At 34.6% G+C, this 24123-nt stretch overlaps 1 protein-coding gene and 1 pseudogene across 2 annotated transcripts in view; both read right to left on the bottom strand.

The window, feature by feature from the left end:
- SPIRE1 (spire-type actin nucleation factor 1) overlaps nt 1–24123 on the bottom strand; it is a 143710-nt gene that overhangs the window by 9917 nt on the left and 109670 nt on the right. The window contains exons 8-11 of one of the 2 annotated variants that reach the window (XM_012725903.1): nt 14672–14844; nt 11068–11158; nt 2966–3108; nt 543–716 (exon numbers count right to left, since the gene is read on the bottom strand). In XM_012725903.1, the coding sequence (XP_012581357.1) occupies nt 543–716; nt 2966–3108; nt 11068–11158; nt 14672–14844 (581 nt within the window). The remainder of the gene's footprint in view (nt 1–542; nt 717–2965; nt 3109–11067; nt 11159–14671; nt 14845–24123) is intronic. The other variant, XM_004683724.2, reaches the window with a different exon arrangement.
- On the bottom strand, nt 6669–7159 carry LOC101627025 (annotated as a pseudogene).

The raw sequence follows: 24123 nt of genomic DNA, 5'->3' as shown, positions 1-24123 counted from the left end.
ATCACAATATAGCTTTAAGAAAGATGCTATGAAAACAATTATTTTCTGAGCACCGGGGAGATTATGGATTGCCCACCGGAGCTTGGGCAGGATGTGCAGGGAAATGGGAAGTGGGAAGGTTAGGTGGATTGCAGTCTCCTGTGTCTATCTGGCCAGGCAGGAGGCTGCTCTGCCAGCTGAATGAACAAGCAAATGCTCTTCTGATGGCAGGGAGGTCCTGGGAAGAAAGCATCCATGGGCACTCAGAATTCCCCTGTACATGGAGAGGGAGAGAATATTCCTCCTGTTTGAGGTCACTCAAAGAAACAAACACAGATCCCTCTAATCTGATGCTGCATTTTGAGTTTGTTGTCCTTTCAAAGTAATTTTCCTCTCAATTGAGATCATGGTGTGATCTATGCATCCTACCAAAGATTGGAATCAACAATCAGAAAGCAAAGTGCTCATCTAAGCTGTTAATTCTTGCAGAGTGCAGTAGTTGAGGTATCACTGTCAAAGGAACAGAGTGAAATAATTCCCAGAACCAGCAGAAAGACGCCAACCTTTGAAGATTTCCACCTGCTGGTAAAAGCTCTTTCACAGAGATAATACATAGCCCCTGCTACCCCAAACATGGCTGCTTCAAAAGGATGAGAGCTGAGCAGAGAAGCTGTTTGTATGGTAGAAAAAAGTGGTCGAAAAGGTGTCCTTGGCCATACACTGGTTATCCTAGGAACCTGAACAATAGATAAGGAAAAAAGAAAATGGCATGGGGAAAAGAAAAGGAGAAAATAACTCTGAACATGAACGACCAACAATGATTACAGAACATAAAAGAAAAAACAAAAACACCTTGAAGGACATGGCAGATTCTCTGAGTGTCCATGCCAACATCTGCATCCATATGTATAAATCAGTAATTAAACCATGAAGTTATTCCTAGAGTATCCCAGAATTCACACAGAAAAGACTTAAGACTTTCTAACTTGGTTGCCCTGCGAACAACCAAGTCTCCTAAATGGAACTTCAGGCAACTGTGGAAATAAATACCAAGCAACTGCTTGGACTTCACTCCCCAGAAGGTAGGGAAAGGTACAGACAAGTCTCCTTTCACACTTAGATGGGCAATGACCTTCATTCATTTGATGAAATAACGAAAACAAATTAGATTTTAAACATCCTAAAGAAAGAAAGGGAAACAAAATAAAAGTGACAATGAATAACAAATACATTTCTACCATTTTCAGTGGAGGGGTATAAACATAAAACGATGGATTTTATCTAAAAGATAGTTAAAATTTTTTAATTATCATACTTAACAACAATAATGCTTACCAAACAAGAGGACATTATCACAAGATAAGTGTGATATTTTTGATTTTACAAGGTAAGTAACTAGCAAGAAAAGTCATTACTTAGACTAGGATGATTCTGGCTCAGCCTGGCATGAGGAATTTCAAGAAAGCATAAATCCACAAAGCCATTCAATGCTGACCAGAGGGGCTCTCATACTGTCTTTTTACTAGTACCTTTCTCTTGACTGTAGATTAGTTTGTCTTGTTCTCCTCTACAAAAAACTCACAGCTTGACCAGGAAATATACTTTATGGGTCCTTGATGAGGGCTGATGGTGTTTTATAGGCAAACTTCTACTACCAGCTACAATTAATTTCTTTATAGTTCATCTGACAGCTCCTATGACCACAAAGCCAAGAACATAGTTAAATAATAAACTGGCTTTTAGGAAAAGTTGTGTAGAGAGAACTGCTTCCTAAATTACTGAAATTGTGAAAAAAAAAATCACAAGAGTTTTCTCTTACACATGTTAGCATTCTGATAAAAACTATGTTGCAAAGCAATAACTCAATTCACATTAACAAGAAGTCTTCGGATTTTAAAGTTTGAACACGTCTGGATTGAAGTTGGTTTTCTGCTGACCAATCACTGATGAGGCTACCTTTAATCACATGTAAGTATCTGGGTGATTATTTTAGGTGTTGTAAGGAATCCTATGAGGAACTGCCATAAAATCATTAGTACTTTATTTATATTATTTGAAATAGAGATGACCGACCAAATTTGAATACTGAAAGTTCTGTAACTCAGTACCTCCATAATTTAGAATCTCCAGCTTGAGGGGATGACATCTTGTTATTGCTTTACTTGAACCCTTGATGACTGATCATAGCATAAAACTATGGACTAAACATATTCTAGGGCTTCTTATTCATGAGCATCTGCAAAAACATTATTCAGTTGGTGGCATTACTGACTGAGGTCTTGCATATTGCTTGCAAATATTTCTGAAGCCAAGTGAGACTACAAAGATTCTTTTCAGAACTCCTTGGCTGGTGGACCTATTACTTCTTCCTGGCAGGGCCTTGTGTACTACATCCCACTGTCCTGAGAAATGAGTAGCCAGTACATGAATCTGGAAGTCTCTGGAAAATAGCAAAAACTATTAACCAGTCCAAATAGTGGTTTTGGCCCCCATATCACAAAGCACACCTGAAAACAATGTAGAATGGTTTAATGGTTCAAAATTCTCCATTTGCTTTTCTCCTTCAATAAAACAGTAAGATGTGCCAAGTTTTTGAAATTAGTATTACCACCAAGTACATTAATACCTATTATATATATAGATAGATATATAGATATCTATACGTCTATATCTATATCTATCTATATATATTTACATCATTCTTCATTCTGTACATTTTTTCATCTCAGTTGTAATCCCCTGGACTTTTGAAAGGAAGACAGAAATAATCCACATTAACCATTGCTAAAATTTCTACAATAAAAAAGTACTTTAAATGAATAAAGAATGATTAAATTTCATTATGTCACTTTTAGAGTTGGTTTTCTTTATCAGAAAGAAACGAATGAGGTTATTAAAAGTTCATTTTAACCTTTGGAAAAAATTTTTCCTAATCATTGCCCCAAGAAAGCTAATTATGTTATTGCACAATTTTTCTGTTACTTACAAGTGATCGGGAGTTTTGCTTGGATGGTGGCAGAAACTGTCTCACATTAGTAGGTGTTTCCTTTTCAATGGAATGTCGTCTCTGTGGTGGCTGCCGTCTCTCTGGCTGGGGTGTTGATGAGATTGGCAAGAATTTTGGAGGTTCTAAAGAAATGAAATTAGCCAAATTCAAATACACCTTCTTACAACATAAAAATCTTGCATGTTGAATTTCTAATAGAAAAGGCATTTGTTATTTGTGACAAACACTACATTTAAGAATGAAGTATTTATTTCATTAGATTGGAAGTTCTTAGGATAAGACTGTTAAGGACTGTTACAGAATTATCTCTGCAAGTATAGAAATAGCAAGGAAAATGGAAAATATTCTGTGTTTTTAACATCCATTCAAATTGTCACATAAAAGACAATATAAATACAGTCTGTCTCATATTTGTACAGATAAATGCCCTCATGCTACTTTCCTCAGAATTTTTCAATAAAAGTCTCATGTAATATTATAAGAATATGTAGCAATCCTAAATCATACCAAAATTCTCAAATATAGCCTCCTTTGTAGTCTTTTTCTTTTTTATGTTTGAATATCTTTATTAATTATTTAACTTCATTTTAATTTAAAACTATCTTAAAAATAATAAAAGTAATATATACTTACTATAAAGAATTCAATACAGATAATGCATGAAGTAAAAAAGTAAAGCAATCATTTAAAAAAAATGTTGGCTACATCAATTTACATCCCGACCAGCAATGTGGAGAAATACTCCAATTTCTCCACATCTCCCAAAACACTTGTAATCACCTTTTTCACTACTAGAAAGTGTGGATTCAAATACAAATACATTGACATTTATTTTCCTAGTGCCTTTTATAGTCTTTTTTTAGAGATTAAAGTTGAAAATTCTTCCTTCTTCATACTTACACAAAGACATTTTATCCTTAGGTTTAAAACAAACTGTATTTATCAAAAAGTGAATTTCCAGCTATGATGTTAACATTGTACCACTCTCTCCTCTGCCTATTAATAAGCTGGGGCAGGGTTTTTTTTTTTAATTTTTTGAAAGATTTATTTATTTATGTATACAGAACTGGAGTATAGGCTGGAGGTGCAGGGGCGGTGAGAAGCTTCACCATAGACAGAGTGGGGAGAACAACAGGCAGACTGACGAAGTACACTGCTGAGGGAAGCAGTGGGCGGGTCAGGAGAGGTCTGCTGTGCCATGTGGATCACCTTTGGGGTGGGGGTGGAAATCATGCTGAAGTGGCTTTAGCTTTTTAGTGCTGTGCTTTAAACTGCTGTGCCACCAGGGAGGGCCCTGGGGCAGGGATTTTAAAAGAATATTTTGGAATTTGAATAGCTCTGCACTCACATTTTAAAAACACAAGGAGAATATTAGAGATAAAGTATGGTATGCTGTCAGAACTTTACTTGGTAGTTCCACCTACTCTCTCTGCTAGAATATAGTAGGTGGAAAAAGTCAAAACTAACACAAGTTAAATGTGATTCATCTATATGGGACTGTACTACCACAGGGAAATCAGTGAAGGAAAATGAAGTCATTGCTACAATTACAAACATACACAGAAATCCATTATATGATTTGATTGGGTCTCTGCCATATTTAAAAACCTGGCCAAACACCAATTGCAGATAATAACCAAGGTCAGTTCTCACTGTATTGATATAATCAATTAAATAAATCAAAATACTAAAAGAATTTGAATTACCAAGACTTCAAGTAAATAGGTGACAGGTCAGTGTTCTAAGATTATCTTAGTATATAAGTTTTTTCCCTTTTGGTAAGTATTTTTTTATTTAGTAAAATATAATATTTACCACTTTAACCATTTTAAATAGACAGCTCAGTGGTGTTAGCTATTTACATTGCTGTGCAACAATTAATGCCCTTCATCATCATAAGTCTTTTTATTCTGTAAAATTGAAACTCTAGTTCCATTAAATATTACTACCCATTTTTCTTTGCCCTAATCCCTAGCAATTATTCTATTTTCTGTTTCTATGATTTTAACCCTAAGTGCTTATATAAATGGAATCACACAACACCTGCTTTTTTGTGACCACCTCACATGGCATAATAATTAACTCAAAGTTCATCTGCATTGTAGCCTAACGTAGAAGTTCCCTCACCTTTAAGGTTGAGTAATAGTTTACTTTTGGAAAAATATGTCAAGTATTTTATATTCAGAAAAACATTTTGCTTCTCCATTCATTCACTGAGGGATGTTTGGGCTGCTTCCACATTTTATTGGGAACGACACCACTGTGAACATAGGTATCAAGATTATTTCTTCAAGATTTTGCTTCTATTCTCTCTAGGTACATATACAGAAGTGGGATTACCAGGCCATATGGTTAATCTATTTTTAAAACTTTTGAAGTAACTTTTCCCCAACACCTGTTCCATTTTACATTCCCACCAACAGACTACAAGGGTTCCAATTTCTTTATATCCTTGCCAACTTCTTTTCTTTTCTTTTCTTTTTTTTTTTTGGTAACCAAATCTTTAGTACCAAGGCTTCTCACAAAACATATTAAAAATGACAGCATGGAAAAACACCTTGGACAATGATTCAAAAGTTCAGTTCTACAATGTACCCTTAAGCTGGCAGATCAAGATCTTGAATAGTCTCAAATTTCCAAATAAAGAATGTTAGAAAGAGCTATTTACTGATATACTGCAATCACAAAAAAAAAAAAAACAAAAAAAAACCAAAAAAACTTATGACTGAAAACAAAAGTAAACTACTTTTCTTGAAACTTCTTAGTATTCTATACCAATTGGGCATTCAATACCCAGTCTTTATACTAGATGGAATTAAAATAAGAAGACCCTCTAACTAGCTTTAATGGTATAGCTTCTATTTTTACCTACTGGCTTGTGTTCACAGTAGCTTCTGTTCAACTACAGCTGCAAACTATATCTTCGCTATGGAAAAAGGAAGACTTGGTTCAATTTTTCCCAGTTGTGTTTCCATAACATTAATCATACTTTATAGCGAGGCAGAATTTACCAGTTTATTATTAGTCTATGTATGACTAAATAAAGTTCAACGTACATTCAATTTTGCTTAAGGGAACATGGCAAAGTAACAACTCTATTTTTTTTTTTGTTATAAATTATTGAGGTAATGTTGATTTACATCACAGTAATGTCTTAAGGGTATAGGTTTACACCTCTACAGTTGTATGTTATTTTCACCACACCCACCACCACAGCTCCAATAATCCTTTACTAGATTCTCCTCTTCCCTTTGCTCCCACCTCATCACATCCTTAGTCATAGTCCAATGTGCTCTTCCCCTCCTGCTTTTGACCTGATTTCCCCTCCACTGCCCTCCTCTGGATGCCCTCAGATCTATGGTCAGCCTTCAAGATTTGCCTCTGAACTTTTGTTCAGTTTCTCTATATAAGTGAAACCATATATATGGTTCTGACTTACTTCACTTAGTATAACCCTACCATTTCCACTCACATTGCAGAAAATGGTATGTCTCATATGATCCATCCCAAACCATGGAGAATTATTTCTTTTATGTGTTACTATCCCAAGAGAGAAACACATGTAAACAGATAAAACAAGTTAAAAATGCACCCAGCTATGTATCAAACAAAGCTTGAATTTTCTGTAAATACTCAGCCAAATGAAGCTATTTCCTGTTCGCTCCTCTTGCAAACTGGTCTTCTATTTCTTTTTATTTCACCTAGATCAGCAGTGAGAACTAGAGGAGGATCAGGATGGCTTGTGATTTCTCTCCCAAAACAGTAGACTCTCTCTTCTCTGATCTTTAGAACAGGACCTGCTGTGGCTGCAAGAGAAGCTTCTCTATCTGAAGACCTGTGGAAATGTAGAGGACTCCTTCTCTAATCATCATCTTAAGGCATCAACCCCAAGTAGGAAGTGGACCACAATTTCTACTTCTCTTTTCACCATCTGACTGTTCCACTCTTACATGCAGCCACACAGTATTCCCCTATCCAGATTTCAGGCAGTACTGGCTGCATCTCAGTTATCTTCAAATTCAATAAAAGCAAAGCTGGGAGGGTTTCTAGCAACCTCACACTTTGGAATGGTCCATAGAGCCAAAAAGCTTGCTCTAATTTAATTTTGTTACCACTGTCTCCAAGATTACCTACACAAATCTTACAGCTCAAGAGCTAGGAATCACCATGCATTTTTTCTAATATATTGAGGTGTTGGAAAAATCATGATGTATTTTTTCTATGCAAAATTCATCATGACTTTCCTGATAACTGAGTATATTCTCACTGGACTCCATCAGAAGCTTTCATTGACCAGGTGTTGGTGGCTCGGTTGCACCCAGCTCTTGCTAGTCATCACCATGCATTTTTTCTAATATATTGAGGTGTTGGAAAAATCATGATGTATTTTTTCTATGCAAAATTCATCATGACTTTCCTGATAACTGAGTATATTCTCACTGGACTCCATCAGAAGCTTTCACTGACCAGGGTCCACAAAATGGCCTGTTTCATTTTCTTCTAGTAGGTATGAGGTTGTACCTAATTGTAGTTTTAATATGTTTCCCTGATGATTAGTGATGCTAAAAATACTTTTATGTGTTTGGCTTATTGTATCTTCTTTGGAGAAATGTCTATTCAAATCTTTGCTCATTTTTGAACTGCATTTTTTTGTTGTTGTTGCATTTTAGGATTTCCCTCTCTATTTTGGTTGTTAACCCCTTATCAACATGACTTCTAAATATTTTTCTCTTGGCTACATGATGACACAAAAACACTTAAATTTCCATAACTCCAACTTGCCTATTTTTTTCTTTTGCTATGGTGACTTCGGTATCATAGCCAAAAAAAAACTTGTGTCTTATATTTCTTTCTAAGAGTTTTATTATTTTAGGCTTTATATTTAGGTCTTTGATCCACTATGAATTAATTTTTATATATGGTATTGGGTAAGGGTGCAACTTCATTCTTGTGCCTGTGGAAATCCAGTTTTTTCCAGCAATATTAACTGAAAAAGGCTGTTCTTTCCCCACTGAATGATCTTAGCATATTTGTCAAAAATTATTTCACCATATACGTGACAGTTTATTTCAGTATTCTCTATCCTGCTTTATTGGCCTGTCTTGTTATGCTGATACCATACCATTTTAATTACTATAGAAGTGTGACTTCTTTAGTTTATTCTTTTTCAAAACTATTTTTATTTTGTCTATTATGGTTTCTTTATGAATTTTAGGATTTGGTTTTTCTCCTATTTATGAAAAAAAATGTCATTGGCATTTTGATAGATACTGCATGGACTCTATAAATCACTTTGGGAAGCACTGACATTTAAACCGGACCACCATAAATAACCCCCCCTCCCCAAAATCAACTCAGAATGGAAAAAAGAACTGAACACAAGACCTAAAACCATAAAATACATAGAAGAAAATATAGGTAGACTACTACATGACATACATCTCAGCAACAGCTTTAAAGAATCACCTCCCAAAGCAGAGAAAGTGAAGGAAAAGATAACACATGGGACTACTTCAAACTGAAAAGCTTCTTCTGTATGGCAAAAGAGACATTAACCAAAACAAAGAGACACCCTACCAACTGGTACAAAATTTTTGCACTGATCACAAAAATACACAAAGAATTCACACGATTCAACAAAAGCAAACAATTGAGTCAATAAATAGGCAGAAGAACTTAAGGCACTTATTCAAAAAGGAATTGTAAATGGCCAAAAGCATATGAAAAAATGTTTAACATCCCTTATAGTAAGGGAAATGCAAATCAAAACCACAATGTGGTACCACCTTACATCAGTAAGAATAGCACCTATTAAAAAGTCTTGCAACAACATATGTTGGTGAAGACTTGGTTAAAAAGGAACTCTTCTACAATGCAGTGAGAATGCAAACTGGTCCAACTACTATGGAAAGCTGTTTGGAGGTTCCTAAAACTATTAAAAATGGAGCTGCCATATGGCTTGGCAATTCCACTCCTATGAGCTACACAAAGGACACAAAAACATTATTTCAAAAGAATACACCCTCTATGTTTATTGCAGCATTATTTATAATAGGCAAGCCCTGGAAACAACTCAAATGCCTAAAAACAGGTAACTGAATTAAGAAGATGTGGAATATATACACAATGGTATACTATGCAGCAATCAAAAAGATAAAATAATCCCATTTGCAGCAACATGAATGGAACTAGAAGGGCCCATGCTTAGTGAAATAAGTCAGAAGGAGAAAGAAAAATATCAGATGACTTCACTTATAGAGGAACATAGGGGAATCATATGAAGGACCAAGGGGAAAAAATAACAACAATGTAAAATACAATAAAACCAAACAACAATAAAAAGACAAGTATAAATCAGACATCCTGCAGGGAATGGGAAAGCAAAGAGACCAGGGCAAGAATACAAGGGTCTATGGTGATGGTGCACAGGTGAATTGGTAGTGGAAATTCTATGGGGTATACACCTGAGAAAAGAAAGCAAACATTGTAAAATAAGTAAATAAATAAATAAATAAAAAGGAAAATTCAGAAATTTATTGAGACATATTAGATATATTTCTAAGTTGTCTTGTGTGCTCTTGAACATGTGTAGTCTGCTAATGTTGGCTAGCATTATCTATAAATGTTACTTGGGCCAAGCTGATAATGTTATGTAAATCTTCTGTGTCCTTACTGGTTTTGTTTGACCTTTCCATTGATTTTTAAGAGTGAAATTAAATTCACCAAGTATAATTAGAAAATTTTTTTTTGATAGTTCCCCCCACCCCAAAAAACCCCCAAACCAACCAATCAAACAAAAAAAACTAACAAAAGGTCTTCTAATCCATGAACATGGGATGGCCCCAAAGCCAATCATTGACCTCAGGGTGAAATTTATGTGAAAAACTCCTATCTCTGGTGCTCTGGTGATAAACTTTTGAAATTTTCTTGGTGCAAATTTTAGTTTAGTTTTACTGTTACTATTATTTTTAGTTGTGTTTATTAGAAGAGTGGACTGACCAAACCTCCCTATTCTACCGCATCGTGGGTGGTTTCAGTTGGTTTTCTAATATTCTTGTGTATGCTGTTGTTTTTCATTGTCTTAGTCATTAATACTTGACTTTCCAGGTGAAAAAGTAAAATCTAGTGGGCGTTTAAATCCCCTGGATATCACCTTCAGTTGGAGTTGGAAGATGGGTGCTTGCAACAATGCGACAAGTTGTCTATCTCTGTCTGCACCTTTGGAACTAGAAGCAAGCAGCCTTCAGCACAGATTCCTAATATTTGAAGAAGAGGGTTTTTTTCACCCACTCTGGCCTTTGAAAGCCATGTAAAAGCTGTATCAGTAGAAGTACACTGGTAGGCTGAGTGTGGTTAGGCTGGGTGACAAGTGGCTGCCACTGTGTTAATAGATAAAAATTACTGAAATTCACCACAATTTACTATCCAAGTATTCCTCTAGTTGTAAGCCTTCAACAGACTCCAGAGTTCCAAAATAATTACATCAGACATATTCTGCTAGTGTTAATGTTGTCTAGGTAAGGAAACAGATTTTAGCTGCTTCATCTCTGACATATTCCTAGAATCTGCCCCCTTAACATAACAATTTTAAACCTTTATAAAGGTCTTATAAATGAAAAGAATCATTAAAAACATTTATAAATCAGTTACCTTTAGGTTCTGTGTTAAGAGCCCATTGCACAAAAAGTAAGAAAGGTATTTTCACAACCTACATAGATATGTGGGGATGGATATAAGTATACATGTATATGTGCATGTGTATTAGTGATTACTTTGTGCTTCTGGCTTAAATTCAGACAAGGAAAAAAGAGGCAATTACTTTCAAAAGTACACAGGGGTATCATTCGCTATGATCTGTAAATCCAAAGGTGACTATTGAGGTCTGAGGCCCATTTATCAGGTTATGTCTACATTATGATGTTACTCTAGGAAAATAACTGATTATTTCTGTTCCCGAAGGGTGAATTCCAGGTTTAGCTATCTACTCCAAACAATCACAAGACAGTTTTGAACTCCCTATTCTAGGGTAAGTGTGTTTTTTAAGGTATCTGGAGCTAGTTCTTTGTACCACAAATACTCACTCTTCCTAGCGGATGCAGCCTCCAGTAAGGGGTCCTCCAGGAAGGAGGGAGACACACTGCTACTGCTGCCTGACTTGTGCAGGGTTTCCTCCTGAGAAGGGTATGAACAGAAAAACACATTTAAAGAGTCTTCAGACATTTGTCTTTCATGCTAATTAATAACATTCTACTATAAAAATATTTACTTTAACACAAGGAACTTAAATTCTAATGTCAAAGGTTTAAGGCAAATAGAAGATAAACTAGAAGAGATTTAGAATCAGAATGTGCGGGTGTATCCTGGATGATAATGACACTTAGCAAGTTTTATCATTTACAAAAAGCATTTATATAATGCCTTTTTCTCCCCCATAGGGTTATTACAAGGATTATATGAACTAATGCATTCAAAATGCTCAATATTACCTAGCATGCAATAAATGGTGGTCAGTATCATTACTAGGGGTATATTTAATGCATTTATAAAAATAATAGACTCAGAATCCATCTTGGTAGATGCTATGTGTCTTGTTCATTAATGTTACCTAGTAACAATTATGTAATGAGTAATTAGTAATGAGTCACTAATTACTTAGTATTGAATCTGCTGAATGACTGGATGAAAATAAACATTTCCTAAATGTCATATGACTCTAGAAAAATCTCTACATTGTACTAAATAAGTTTTAAATTCTCATTACCAGTGAGAAAAAAAAACCTTTGTTCTAGACGATACCAAAATGGAATACAATATTTTTACATGAAAAATTTACTATCTACTATGTGACAGGAGATATTTTATTTCCATAATATTTCTAGAAAGTGGCTGAATATTTTTAAATACAAAAAAAAGAAAAATATGATTAATATGTTAATTGGGGACTATGTAAAGTAGTGAAAATTCTCTCTGACCTCCTTAGCTAAGGTGACATTAAAAATTAGCTATTCACTAAAACCTGGCCTTTCCTAAGACCTACTGCTGAAAGCATTCATTTCAAAGTTAGAATACAAAGGATCTGGTTAAAGAAAAGAAGGAAAAGTCTGTGTAAAGCACACAGTTCAAACAAGGAAGGTATGAACAGTGACCTCCACACTCTTTATACTTAACACAAAACAAATCAAGCAAAGTAAAGCCTCTACTCCAGAAGTGGTGTAGGTCAGACCAATCTCCAGAAAAGGTAGCAAACAACAAGAGTGATCTCTTAACACAAGGTCAAAAGGAAATAAAATCAAGAATGTCCCTTAGGAAAAGAAAAAAGGAATCACACAGTATTTCCCAAATAATTATGAGGGTACTATCTTAACTCACACTATTTCTCTACCTCACATCCTTCAGCTTACTTTCTCTAGAAACATTTTTCAGAGACTAATTTTGCTGAACTCTGAAAACAAGTCCACACTTTCCACACTAATTCTCCTTACTGTTCACAGTGTGAACAGTCAAAAGCCTGTGAGGGACAGGTGGGACGAAGGGAAGTGAGTCAGCAGGAAACAGAAAAGGTGGGACATTGGCCTCATTCAGGGTCTGCTGGGAGCTGTGATAGTCCTCTGTTCATGCATTACCACCTAAGGCAGCCACACCCAACTTTCTAACTACTTGAAAATTAATTTTCACCAAGGTTAGTTCCTGCTCCAGAGGAATCACAAGAACACCCAGGTGACTTTTAGAGGTTAGATCTGTGAGTGTGTTTATGTGGACTCCAGTTGGCTCTTTGCCCTGTCATGTCTATTCCCATGGAATAAACACTTCTTGTCTGAAGAAGTTTGATGGGTCTTTAACTTCTATGGAATATCAAGTTTTTCCTAGAGCTTGGGCTGATTTCTGAAATTTGCTTCTTTGCATTGCTGATAAGTAACTTGTTTCTGACACTCTAAGTTAGACTTTTTCTAATCCTATGTTAGTAACACTTAACCATGCCCTGGTTGTAATGAGGTCACTCTCAGAAACTCAGCTGTCTTTACTGCTACTTTGCTCCAAAGGTAGCACTTTCATGAACGGCTGCCAAAACTGTCCCAGAAGTCAGTCTGAGAACCTAACTCACTATATCTGCCCTTCACTGGAATTCTTTTCAGAGGGAAGCCTAGTGAAGAAAGGAAGCCTTGCTCAGCTTTCTATGGCTATAATCAAAGCTTATCTTCATTTTTAAAGTTACTTGGGATAAGCTAGCAAAGGTTACTAAAGATAAGTCAGAGACACTGAAACAAGACTTGTATGAAGAGAAAAAAGGGTGATAGAAAAAAGTTCTGATGGAAATAAAAATACTTCATGCCACAATCCAGCATACTGAAATTCAAAGGCTAAAAGAAAAAAGAAAGATAGTCTATTGTTGGGAGGTTTAGTTTAGTAAGGACTCTGCTAATAAAAGTTACATGACTTTTTAAACAGCTTCTTTCTCTACTAGCATCTCAGTTTTTTCACTGAATAGTAACAATGTTACAGGAAAATATTCTTAAGGTACCTTCCACTTTAGTATTTTCAAAACCAGACATTCTTATAGACTGCTACCAGGAAAACTAGCAGGCTTATGAGATAAACAATCTCTGGCTTCAAACCCAACTCTATCACTTACTGATTCTTTATAAGTTTAAATTCAAAGTGAGCCTTCTGTATATGTTTCCTCATAAGGTTCATAGGTATCTTCAAGGGTGTATGTAATGGTAATTAAATTTGTAATACATAAAGTATAGCATAGCATTCTGTAAAAAGTAGGTATTGTAGCTTTTGTGGCAACATGTTTCAAGAGTTTTAAGAGCGAACGTTCTTTCATCAAGAAAATATACTTCTAGAAGTAATCTGAGGAACAATTCAAAACAAAAATGTGTCATAGGATATTTACAACAGTATTTTAATTATTTTTTTCTTGTGCAAGGATATTTATTCATTGATGAAACTGGAAGATCATACAATCAAAGGAAGAACTTCAGGGAAGACAACAACTCAAGGAGTTAAAGGGCAGCACTGTGATGCTGTTCGTGGACAACAGATGCAGGCAAGAATTTGTTTGGACTGTACTAGATTGTGTGGCAGGTGTGGACCAATCATGTCGGAGAGATAAATTGACAAAATTAATCTATATTTAGATCATTTTAAACCTGGAGGGTGACAACAGTATTATTTCTTATAATGAGAGGAAAGTGGAAATAACATAAATGTTCAAAAAAAGGGGATATATTAAATAAAATATGGTGATGAAATACCACATAAGACGTAAGGCATCTGGTTGGAAAACAGGATTTAAAAAAATTTATTTACATGGGTTAGTTCCAGTTTCTTTTTTTACATCTGGTAAGAGTTTTTCTGCCATTTCCAGCAAAAGGGCAGATCATGAACCAATTTCTAAAGTCTAAATTGTATGAAGTTTCTAGGTAACTATTAAGTTTAACAACTAGAAACTTTCAAAAGAGAGCAATTCGGGCTTGCAATTAATGCTTATTACTTAATTTGTATTTAACCATTTAAATACACAAAGCTCCTGGGTAAATCTAAAAGGAAAATAATCAGTTTGCTCATTTTACAACTTGAGTTCTTAAGCAATAGCTGAAGCAATGCGATTGATCACTAAACTGGGTCAGGAAGCACTGGCATCCTGAAGCTGGCAACTAAATTTGAGAAATGAGACCTCACCTCAGAGTCAGAGCTGTCCAGTTCAGCCAGAGTTGGGGCTTTGAGGAGTTTCTTTCGCTGTACCGGTACCTGTTCTGCACTTAACCCATTTTCTTTTGTTTGTGATGTTAAACCTCCATTTATCACTGATGATTCTACAGCCTTCTTTGGAGATCCAGGAGTAGTAGTAACATCTGATAAAAGAGAGGCAAAAACTTACCTTTTTTTATAGGCCAAGAAAGGTAACCACTAGATCAAATGCACTTTTCCAAGTACTTTTTCCTGATGTGTGGAAACACACATTAGGTGACACAGTATTTCCAGGCTAGGTAAATACAACACAGAGATTTGATACATAATGCCTATGTTGCCTATGTATATAAAGCATTTCTATTTGATATTGACTTTAGGTTCAACTAAAATTTTAGATAACTAAATATATGTTTACACTTTGTAGATTAGAATTTAAAACCAGGAGAAATCCTACAGATAACTAACTCTAAGTTCTTTATTTTCCAGATGAGGAAACTTAAGGTCTAGAGAGGCTTGTTTTACTTTATTGTCTTTAAAGAGTTAGTGACTGATGGAGAGAAATGATGGCATGCATAAAAATTTACCACTAGGTTTGTGGCTTTAAGATATGAAAATGGTTTGATTTAAAAATAGCTTATACTCTATATTCATGTAAACATTTTACATGAACAACATAAAGAATCTTGAAGAAGGGTGTGTATATATACCCTTTGATAAAGCTGATTTAGATTATTCAGAGCTCAAAGCTGGAGGGGAAGACAGTACAACAAATGGCAGAAATATGGTAGTGCACAGTATAAAGTATATAGTGTAGACCAGAGTATAGTGTGCAGAATATATAACATACAGAGTACAGATTACATAGTAAAGAGTAGTGTACAGGCTATAGAACATAGAGCACAGAGTATAGAGTAGAGCATATAGCTGTATGTCTCTTAATAATGTTTCAGTGAACAACCTGCTTAAACAGTGGTCCCAATAGACCATCTACCATGTAGCCCACAGTGTAAATGTGCAGTAAACTATATTGCCTACGTCTGTGTAGAACTTCTCTGATATTTGCACAATAACAAAATTAGGTAATGACATCTTCCTCAGAAAGCATCCCTGTCATAAGAAGACATGCTCATACAGTATAGAGCACAGAGTATAAAGTATAAAACACAGAGCAGAGTGGACAGCACATTAAGTGCCAAGTGTAGAGTACAGCATAGAGTAGAGCATAAAACAGAGTATAGAGCAGAGTAGAGTATGTAGTACAAAATACATATAACAGAGTAGTGAGTACAGAGCGTAGCGTTGTGTAGAGCCTATGTGTACAGTGTATGCAGTACATACAAGACAGAGTATAGAGCACAGATGAAGCAGGTTTGGATTTAATGTCTAGCTCTGCTTCTAGTCTGAGCCTAGTGAGCTAGAATGAGTTGTAGGACCTCTTGTTTCCTTATCTCTAAAATGGTGATAACAACAGACAGTCTTTTTGTGATGATTAAGTAGTTAATAATTGTATATAAAATCTTAATACTGTGTATAATAAAGGCAGTACACAATAAATGGTAGCAATTATTAACACCCCCATTTATAAGTAAACTAAGGGTCACATGATTTAGCTGGTCACACAGTGTGTGCCAGAGCTAATATTTGAATCTTTTACCGTATTGATTCTAAAGGCTTTCTTTTTTGTACTACAGCTTGTACTGTTTCAAGACAAGAGGAACTAATTTTCTTCAGTTTATAAGTGAAGAGTTAAATACAGACTACAATGACTAACTACTAAATCAGAATATTTAAAAGTAAAAAAGTAAAGACACTGTATAATTTAAGTACAATCAGCATCAACCAATCTTTGCAAAAAGACCAGTCTGTAAGTCTCTTGTAGTTGAGAGTAAATGGATCAAACAATGCTAAAATGAAAGATATCATTAATGCTCCTGAAGGAGGGCAAAATATTGTAATGTAAGTTATTGTAAAATACAAAATGTTATTTATGTAGCTTTTCCTCTCAGCACATTTAGGTACCTGACATCTAAGAGGTGTACTTCCAGGAAATAACCAGTATATAAGTGTATTCCTAGAGACTATTCTTAAAGAATTTAAAATCTTTTAAAAAATAATTTTTATATTTATTATTATTTGTCGTTATATACGTAGCATAACATTGATAATTTCTGCTCATTTTTAGAATTAATGAAGCCAGAGAACATGCCTTTGTGAACTAGAAGGGTTTAATTGAATAAATTAAAAGAAAGGAGGAAAAGAGGATAAAGACAGATTTGTCAATCATGTATTTAAATTATTTTTAAGGATTTACTTTTATTTACTTATGCATATAAGAACTGGGGTGTAGGCCAGAGATGCGCTGCTGAGGGGAACAACAGGCAAGATAGCAGAGACCTGCTGTACCATATGTAGGTCAGTTTCCTGGCAGTGATCAGTAAGGCCACAATGGCTGGCATAGCTTAATAGCACTGAGACTTTAACCCCTGCAACACCAAGGGTTAAAAAAACTTTTAAAAAAATTCAAAATTTTAAAATAGAAAACTCAACAATTGCATGAGTTTTGTTATTATGTTTCCAGGTATTATTAGATAGGTATAAAAAAAAACACAATGAGAAGAAAACATATATTACAGGGGCAAAAGAACAGGGCAGCAAATTTTTACATAAATTATAAGAGTTGAAATCTTGAAATAAATTTTTCATAATGATAGGCAAAGAATAGACTGCCATACTTAGTGGAGTAATTTCAAAGTGTTCCAGAAAGCAAAGGGAGAAATTATTGGGCTAAATGCTTACTACTTAAGAAAAAAGATTATAAATATTTAAATGTAGGCATAAAGAAGTATAGTTTTTTTAAATTTTACTCTATAGTTTATTTTATTTTATATGCTTCCTTGAAATTTGTTCACATCTCATAGTTAATCTTTTAAGAGAAAGCATACATCTTGCATCTGGCATAGCAATCTGCACACCAATCAAGACTTCTACTGTTAGCCACTCCCAAAGTAGGAAGGGATATTGAGAAGTATACAAATTTCCAATCTACCAAGTCAGAGCTTCCCCTAAGGTGAAATTACTGGCAGTGCATGGAGGAATGGTAAAATAGTTTTAATGCTATATATTTATAGTAAAGTTTCAGGGAAAAAATGATTTTATATGTGATTTTATTTAAAAAAATTCAAATAGTACTGGTAGAGGTCTGGCTGTCAAAAATTATGAAGGTGGTATATGAACTGAAGTTGAGGGAATACTGTTAACTAACAGTGGCTGCTGTGAGTTCATTTCACTCTCAAAGCAGGGGCTTGAGAAAATGCCTTGCAATTGTCTATATGATGAGAACAATAACTATGTTTGAACTCATTTACTGAAATTGCTAAAATAAATACCTTACACTAAATTCAGAGCTTTGAGATAAATGGAACTAATCAAAAGATGTGTTAACAGCCAAGTTTTAGATCTCCACATATGATTCAATAATGTGTGTGATTTTATTACATATTTGTAATGAATATTACATATTTATAAAAGGTACAGACAAACATATTTTGAAGAGATATTTTAAAGTTTACCATTAGTAAATCAAGTACTACATATTTTTCTGTTCAAATAAATACATCCTTATCATTAATTCACTGTATCAAGTAGAAAAATCCAAACACTTGGAGAAGACATTGTGGTTGTGTAGTACTAAGATAGTATTTAAGAGAAAGATGGTAATATTGATAAGTAAGCAAATATTTAAGATGTGAGATACAGCTTTAGAAGTAACATACATGTATTCTGGCTCAGGATCTAAGATGCATAACCATGATATTAAATGCTTTGTGCAATAAATTTGTGTGTTAAATATATCCAGCTGCTGCCTTATTGAGTTGGAAGAATTATGACTGGGATACAAAAATTACATATTTAATATTTTCCCTGGAAAAAAATTATACTTACCTTAACATTAACTTAATATTAACTTAATATGAATGAATATTAACTTTTCCTCTCAGAATTAATATTTCTAAGACATACCTAGCAGCAGGACATACGTCATTATGTCTCTTTCTACACATTAAGTTCAGAGGCATTATCTATACTACACGTTCAAATGTTTACTTCTTATTTTATTAATTTCCCAACTTAGAGAAAAATATATAATCCAATCTTTGTACTTAGAAGAATGGATCAATCTTTCCATTTGTAATTTGGAGCACTTTGATTGATCAGCTAAATAGAAATCAAAGTAGTATAAGAAGTTGAGAATGAAGTACATGAAAATCATGAATTATATATTAAGGTTCAAAATAAACTATAGCAAATGATAAGCAGTGAAAGCAAATGAAAATTCTTTGCTACTCTTTTGTATCAAGGAGGTTAAATACCAAGATTTTTTTTCCAGCACAACCCTATAAGAATGCAATGCACACATACACAATGTTTGTGGGCATGCATGTTGTCTAGATCAGTCATCAATGCCTAATTTGTTAGCTAACAGCCACGGTGATTAGGTGGCCAGTCACTCTACAGTCTAGTAGACAGAAATATATTTCATAGGTATTTAGAAGAGACAGTACCTGTAATATATATTGCCAAATTTTAGAGACTGTTTGGAAACATAAGTTTCAAAGCATTTTATATGTCAAAATATTTCTAAGTTTATTTTCAGACTAAATTTTTTACAAGGTAATTCTGCAAATGATTGATAAAATAAAAATTGTTAAATGAATAAAGAAAATATAAAAAGCTCTTTAGTGGTCAAAGAAGCAAGACTATAAAATATTTGAATGTTTTGAAAATGTAAATAATTCATACCTCAGAACTAAAAAAAATAAGTTTAAAAACAGGAACTAGGTAAGCAGTTCAAATATAATAAATATTCATAGACAAAATATGACATTAGAACTCTATGCCTCTTTGAACAGGGCATGTCAATAATACTTTGTAGTTTAAGAGGCACCCTATGGAATATAAAATAATATTATAGAAAAGAATATTGAAAATGTAAATACCAACACCTATCTCCTTCTATATTCAAAACTGTAGCTTCCAGAATTAAAAGTTCTAACTTATACAGTATTTTATTGGAATTAAGTTGACAATGAAAATTTGCTCATAGTTTAAAAATTATTTGATTAAGAAGTTGGTTTTATAAATTAACTTTTGTCATTGAGTTACTTGCTACATTATTAAACTCAGTGTACTTAACAGAAGTTGTCTAAATTATGTATTATGGAGAAGATAATACAAATAATACAATAATGCTTTTGTATTTTTACACTCTTTTCAACATTATATTAGATTAAAAAACACATATAATGATTTGCTATTTGATTATGATAATAAATTTAATCACCACACATTCTTACAAAACTTTTTTTCTTGTGAAGAAAACTTTTCAAGACCTACTCTTGTGACTTTATACTTTTAGTCAGCATCCAGAATCACATGTGCTACACTACATCTACAATAGTACACGAGGACATAAAAGATAGCTCTTGCCCATGAGATGAAGCCTGGAATTCTCTGAAGTTGCTGACAGTTCTGAATTTAACTACTTAAATAATTGAATGCTCGAGAGTAAGGAGTGTCAAAACTTTGCTTTTTAAGTTTCCACTATTCTCTTTAGGTAAAGTTCTTTTTTAGGTTTTGACATCATTTCTTTAGAAGATGTGGGCGAGTGATAGTGACCATACAGTTATAACGACAGCTATTTTCCATAACTAGAGGTATGGGATAAAATGTTTTTTCCACAATTATTTGCTGTAGTTGTGATTTTTCAAATATGCAGCATGTTTTATTTTATTGACCACAACTTAGAACGAGCCTTTCAATTTTCTTTTTTGACATGTTTGAACAAGCAAATGAATGAAATGTATTTGACAGAATTCACAAAACCCATGTCAGGTGTGAAAGTGCTTTTTTTTTTTTACCTGACAAGTCAAAACTGTAAGACATGCTAAGTGGCCGCATTGCTGAAAAAAGAAAAACAGTAAAAAGAAAATAATTCAGCTGTTAGAACTATACAGGGAAGAGAAAAAGGGGAAGATTAAAGAAACCTGTGGAGTGGTACATTTTGGACTTCTAGGTAAAAGGCAACAACAACAAAAAACTCTGAACTACAATAAAACCATGATACTTTGTTTCACTTTTATCACTAAGACTTGGAATGAACAATAAAATGAAAAGGTAGGTTTTAAAAGAACATGTTAAAAATAACAGCATGATTAAAAATAGAAACATATTAAAGAATCAAAGTATGGGATTTTTTATTTCAATAGATAAAGTTTTGAAAAGTCATATTTTAAAACGTGATTTTAGGGAAAACAAAATCTTTAAGATTTTAGAATAAATATGCTATTTAATTCATTTCTAGATGAAAAATTTGGTACTCTACATAAAGGTAAGTAGTTTATAAAAATAGCTTAATAAGGAATTAGTAGAATTCTAATGTATCAAGGAATTATTGTAGGCAATCTAGCAGTTGAGAGAGAGATCTCAGAAGTTAAAACTTGAATCTCAGCTTTGTCCCTTACTAGTAGTGTGACTCTGGGCAAATTACTTAACTGACTTCTCTATGCCTCAGTTACTTTATCTAGAAAATGTGAATATTTATACTTATCTCATGGGTTAAGTGGGATGAAGATTTAACTTCAGACAAAAAAAAAAGAGTACTTAGAATAAACACTTGGCACACAGTAAAATTCATTAAATTTCTTAATAATGAATTAATATTTCCTTCCATGTTGAAAACACTTGTTTAAAGATTTTTATTATATATACTAAAACCTACTGAATTATATGCCTTAAATTGGTGAATTTTATGGTAGGTGAATAAGTATACATATATATTTAAAGATTATTTATGCATACAGACTGGGATATAAGCCAAAGGTGCAGGGGTGGTGGGAGGATTCACCACAGATGGAGTTGAGGGCAGAACAGGCCGATCTACGAAGTACACTGCTGAGGGGAGGAGGCAGATCTACGAAGTACACTGCTGGGTCAGGAGAAGTCTTCTGCACCATGTGGGTCACATCTGGACTTGGGGATCAAACTCATGCTGCAGTGGCTTTAGCTTCTTAGTGCTGTGCTTTAACCTGCTGCACCTCCAGGGAGGGCTGGTGAATATATATCTTAATAAAGTTACCTAAAAATAAGCCTAGACTAAATTTATAGCAAAGGAGCCAAGTATATATATACATGATGAAAGAAGAATCTCTTCAACAAATGGTATTAGGAAAAATGGACAAACATGCAGAAAAATAAAACTAGATCATAATTATCTCAGAGTATGCAAAAAAATAAAATTAACCAGAACATGTATTATGACTTGAATCTAAGACCTAAAACCCTAAAATACATAGCAGAAAATATAGGCAAAATCCTCCACAACACTGACTTCTGGAATGTTCCTGGGGATTTGGCTATACCAGCTGGAGAAGAAAAAGTAAATATAAACAAACAAAAATTAAATAAATAAAGCAAATACTAAGCCAAAAGTTTCTGCACAATGAAAGAAACGGTCACTAAAATGAAAAGACACCAAAGTGGATAGTAGAAAACATTTGCACTTCATTTATCCAACAAGAAGATAATATCCAACATCTATAAAGAGCACATATAAAAAGAAAGTAAAGAACCCAATGAAAAAGTGGGCAGAAGATCTAAATAGACATGTGTTCAAGTGTATGGGCCAACAGGCACAAAATTACATGCTCATCAGCACTATGATCAAAGAAATGCAAATCAAAACCACAATGAAACACCACCTCACACTATTGAGAAAGGCCATGTCACAAAGACCAGAAACAACAAATGTTGCTGAGGTTGTGGAAAAATAGGAATCCTCTATACTGTTGGTGGGAAAGTAGACTGGTCCTGCTATGATGGAAAAACAGTATGGAGATTTCTCAAGACACTAAAACTAGATAGATGATCTAGCAATTCCACTCCTAGGTATCTACCTGAAGAAAATGAAATCACTAATTTGAAGGGAAATATGTATTCCTATGTTTAGTGCAGCACTATGGTTTTACATACAAATTATTCCTTTAAACTTGTTTTATAACAACAAGTTGCAAAAACAAAGGTAAGTGTCCACCAACAGGCAAATGGATTAAGAAGATGTGGTATGTATACATGATGGAGTACTTCTCAGCTACAAAAAATAAGGGAAGAGATGTTAAAAAAAGTAAGTCAAAGGAGAAAGACAAATACTAGGCAAATGCCATATAAGAAAACAAAGTAGGACCCTCCCTGGTGGCACAGTGGGTTAAAGCATAGCACTAAGAAGCTAAAGCCCTTTCAGCATGAGTTTGATCCCCAGCCCTAGAGATGATCCACATGACCTGGAGGATCTCTCCTGACCTGCCCGCTGTTCTCCTCAGTAGAGTACTTCATCAATCAGCCTGTTCTGTTTCACACTCTGTCTCTGGTGAATCCTCTCACTGTCCCTGCACCTCTGGTTTGTACCCCAGTTCTGCATGCATCAATAAATCTTAAAAAAAGCAAAGGAACAGACAAAAATAAGCCAAAACAAACCATGAAACTTGACTTAAGAATTGATGCTACTAGAAAGGGAAAGGTAGAGAGCAGGTAAAAGACAGGGTAAAAGGCCTGTGGACTATTGCTGGAGGGTTATTGGTACTTTAGTGGTGGGCATCGTGTGGCTATATAAATCTGACGAGGTGTTAACCTACACCCCTAAATCATACACTATATTTAAACCAAAGTTACCTCAATTAAAAAATACAAATAAAAAATGATTACAAAAATTTGATGAGAAAGATGGAGGCAGAGTAAAGACACCAAAATCACTGCATCCAGGCTCACGCAGGAATTTAGGACTGAAGACGGAATATACACTTACATACTACAAGTTTCAACCCAAATGAGAATACCCCGGACTCACTAGGAGGAAGATATCTGGGGGAGAATCTGCGATGGGGGGGGGTTCTAATAAGAGAACCCCCCTCCCCCCACAACGGGAGGGCTCAGGAGCCTGGAAGTTTGGCAGGCTGCAGGAGCTGCTTTACCCCTCGCTAAAGCCCTGGAGGTGAAGGAGACATCTCAGCTCGGCGAGTGGAGCCCAGGCTGAGGAAAGACTGCAGATCGGATTCAGAGCACCTGTGTGCTGGGCAAAGCCGCTGATGGACCAGCTCGACCAGCTCAGAAGCAGGCAAGATGGTGGCAGAGTAAAGACGCCATAATGACTACATCCAGGCTCCCACTGGAATATATGAAAAGGGACTACAGTGTTTGCTTCGGAGCACATATACTAAAATTGGAATGATACAGAAAAGATTAACATGGCCCCTGGGCAAGGATGACATGCAAATTCGTGAAGCGTTCCATATTTTTTCCCAGAAGGCGAAGAGAAAGGCCAAGGAATAGAGAAAATATTCACAGAGATAATAGAAGAGAACTTCCCTAATTTGAAGAAGGAGATGAAA

Source organism: Condylura cristata, unplaced genomic scaffold (assembly GCF_000260355.1).
Source record: "Condylura cristata isolate star-nosed mole 26May11 unplaced genomic scaffold, ConCri1.0 scaffold00016, whole genome shotgun sequence".
Lineage (NCBI taxonomy): Eukaryota > Metazoa > Chordata > Mammalia > Eulipotyphla > Talpidae > Condylura > Condylura cristata.
Note: the sequence above shows the minus strand (reverse complement) of the source record. Positions and strands in the feature narration are given on the sequence as shown.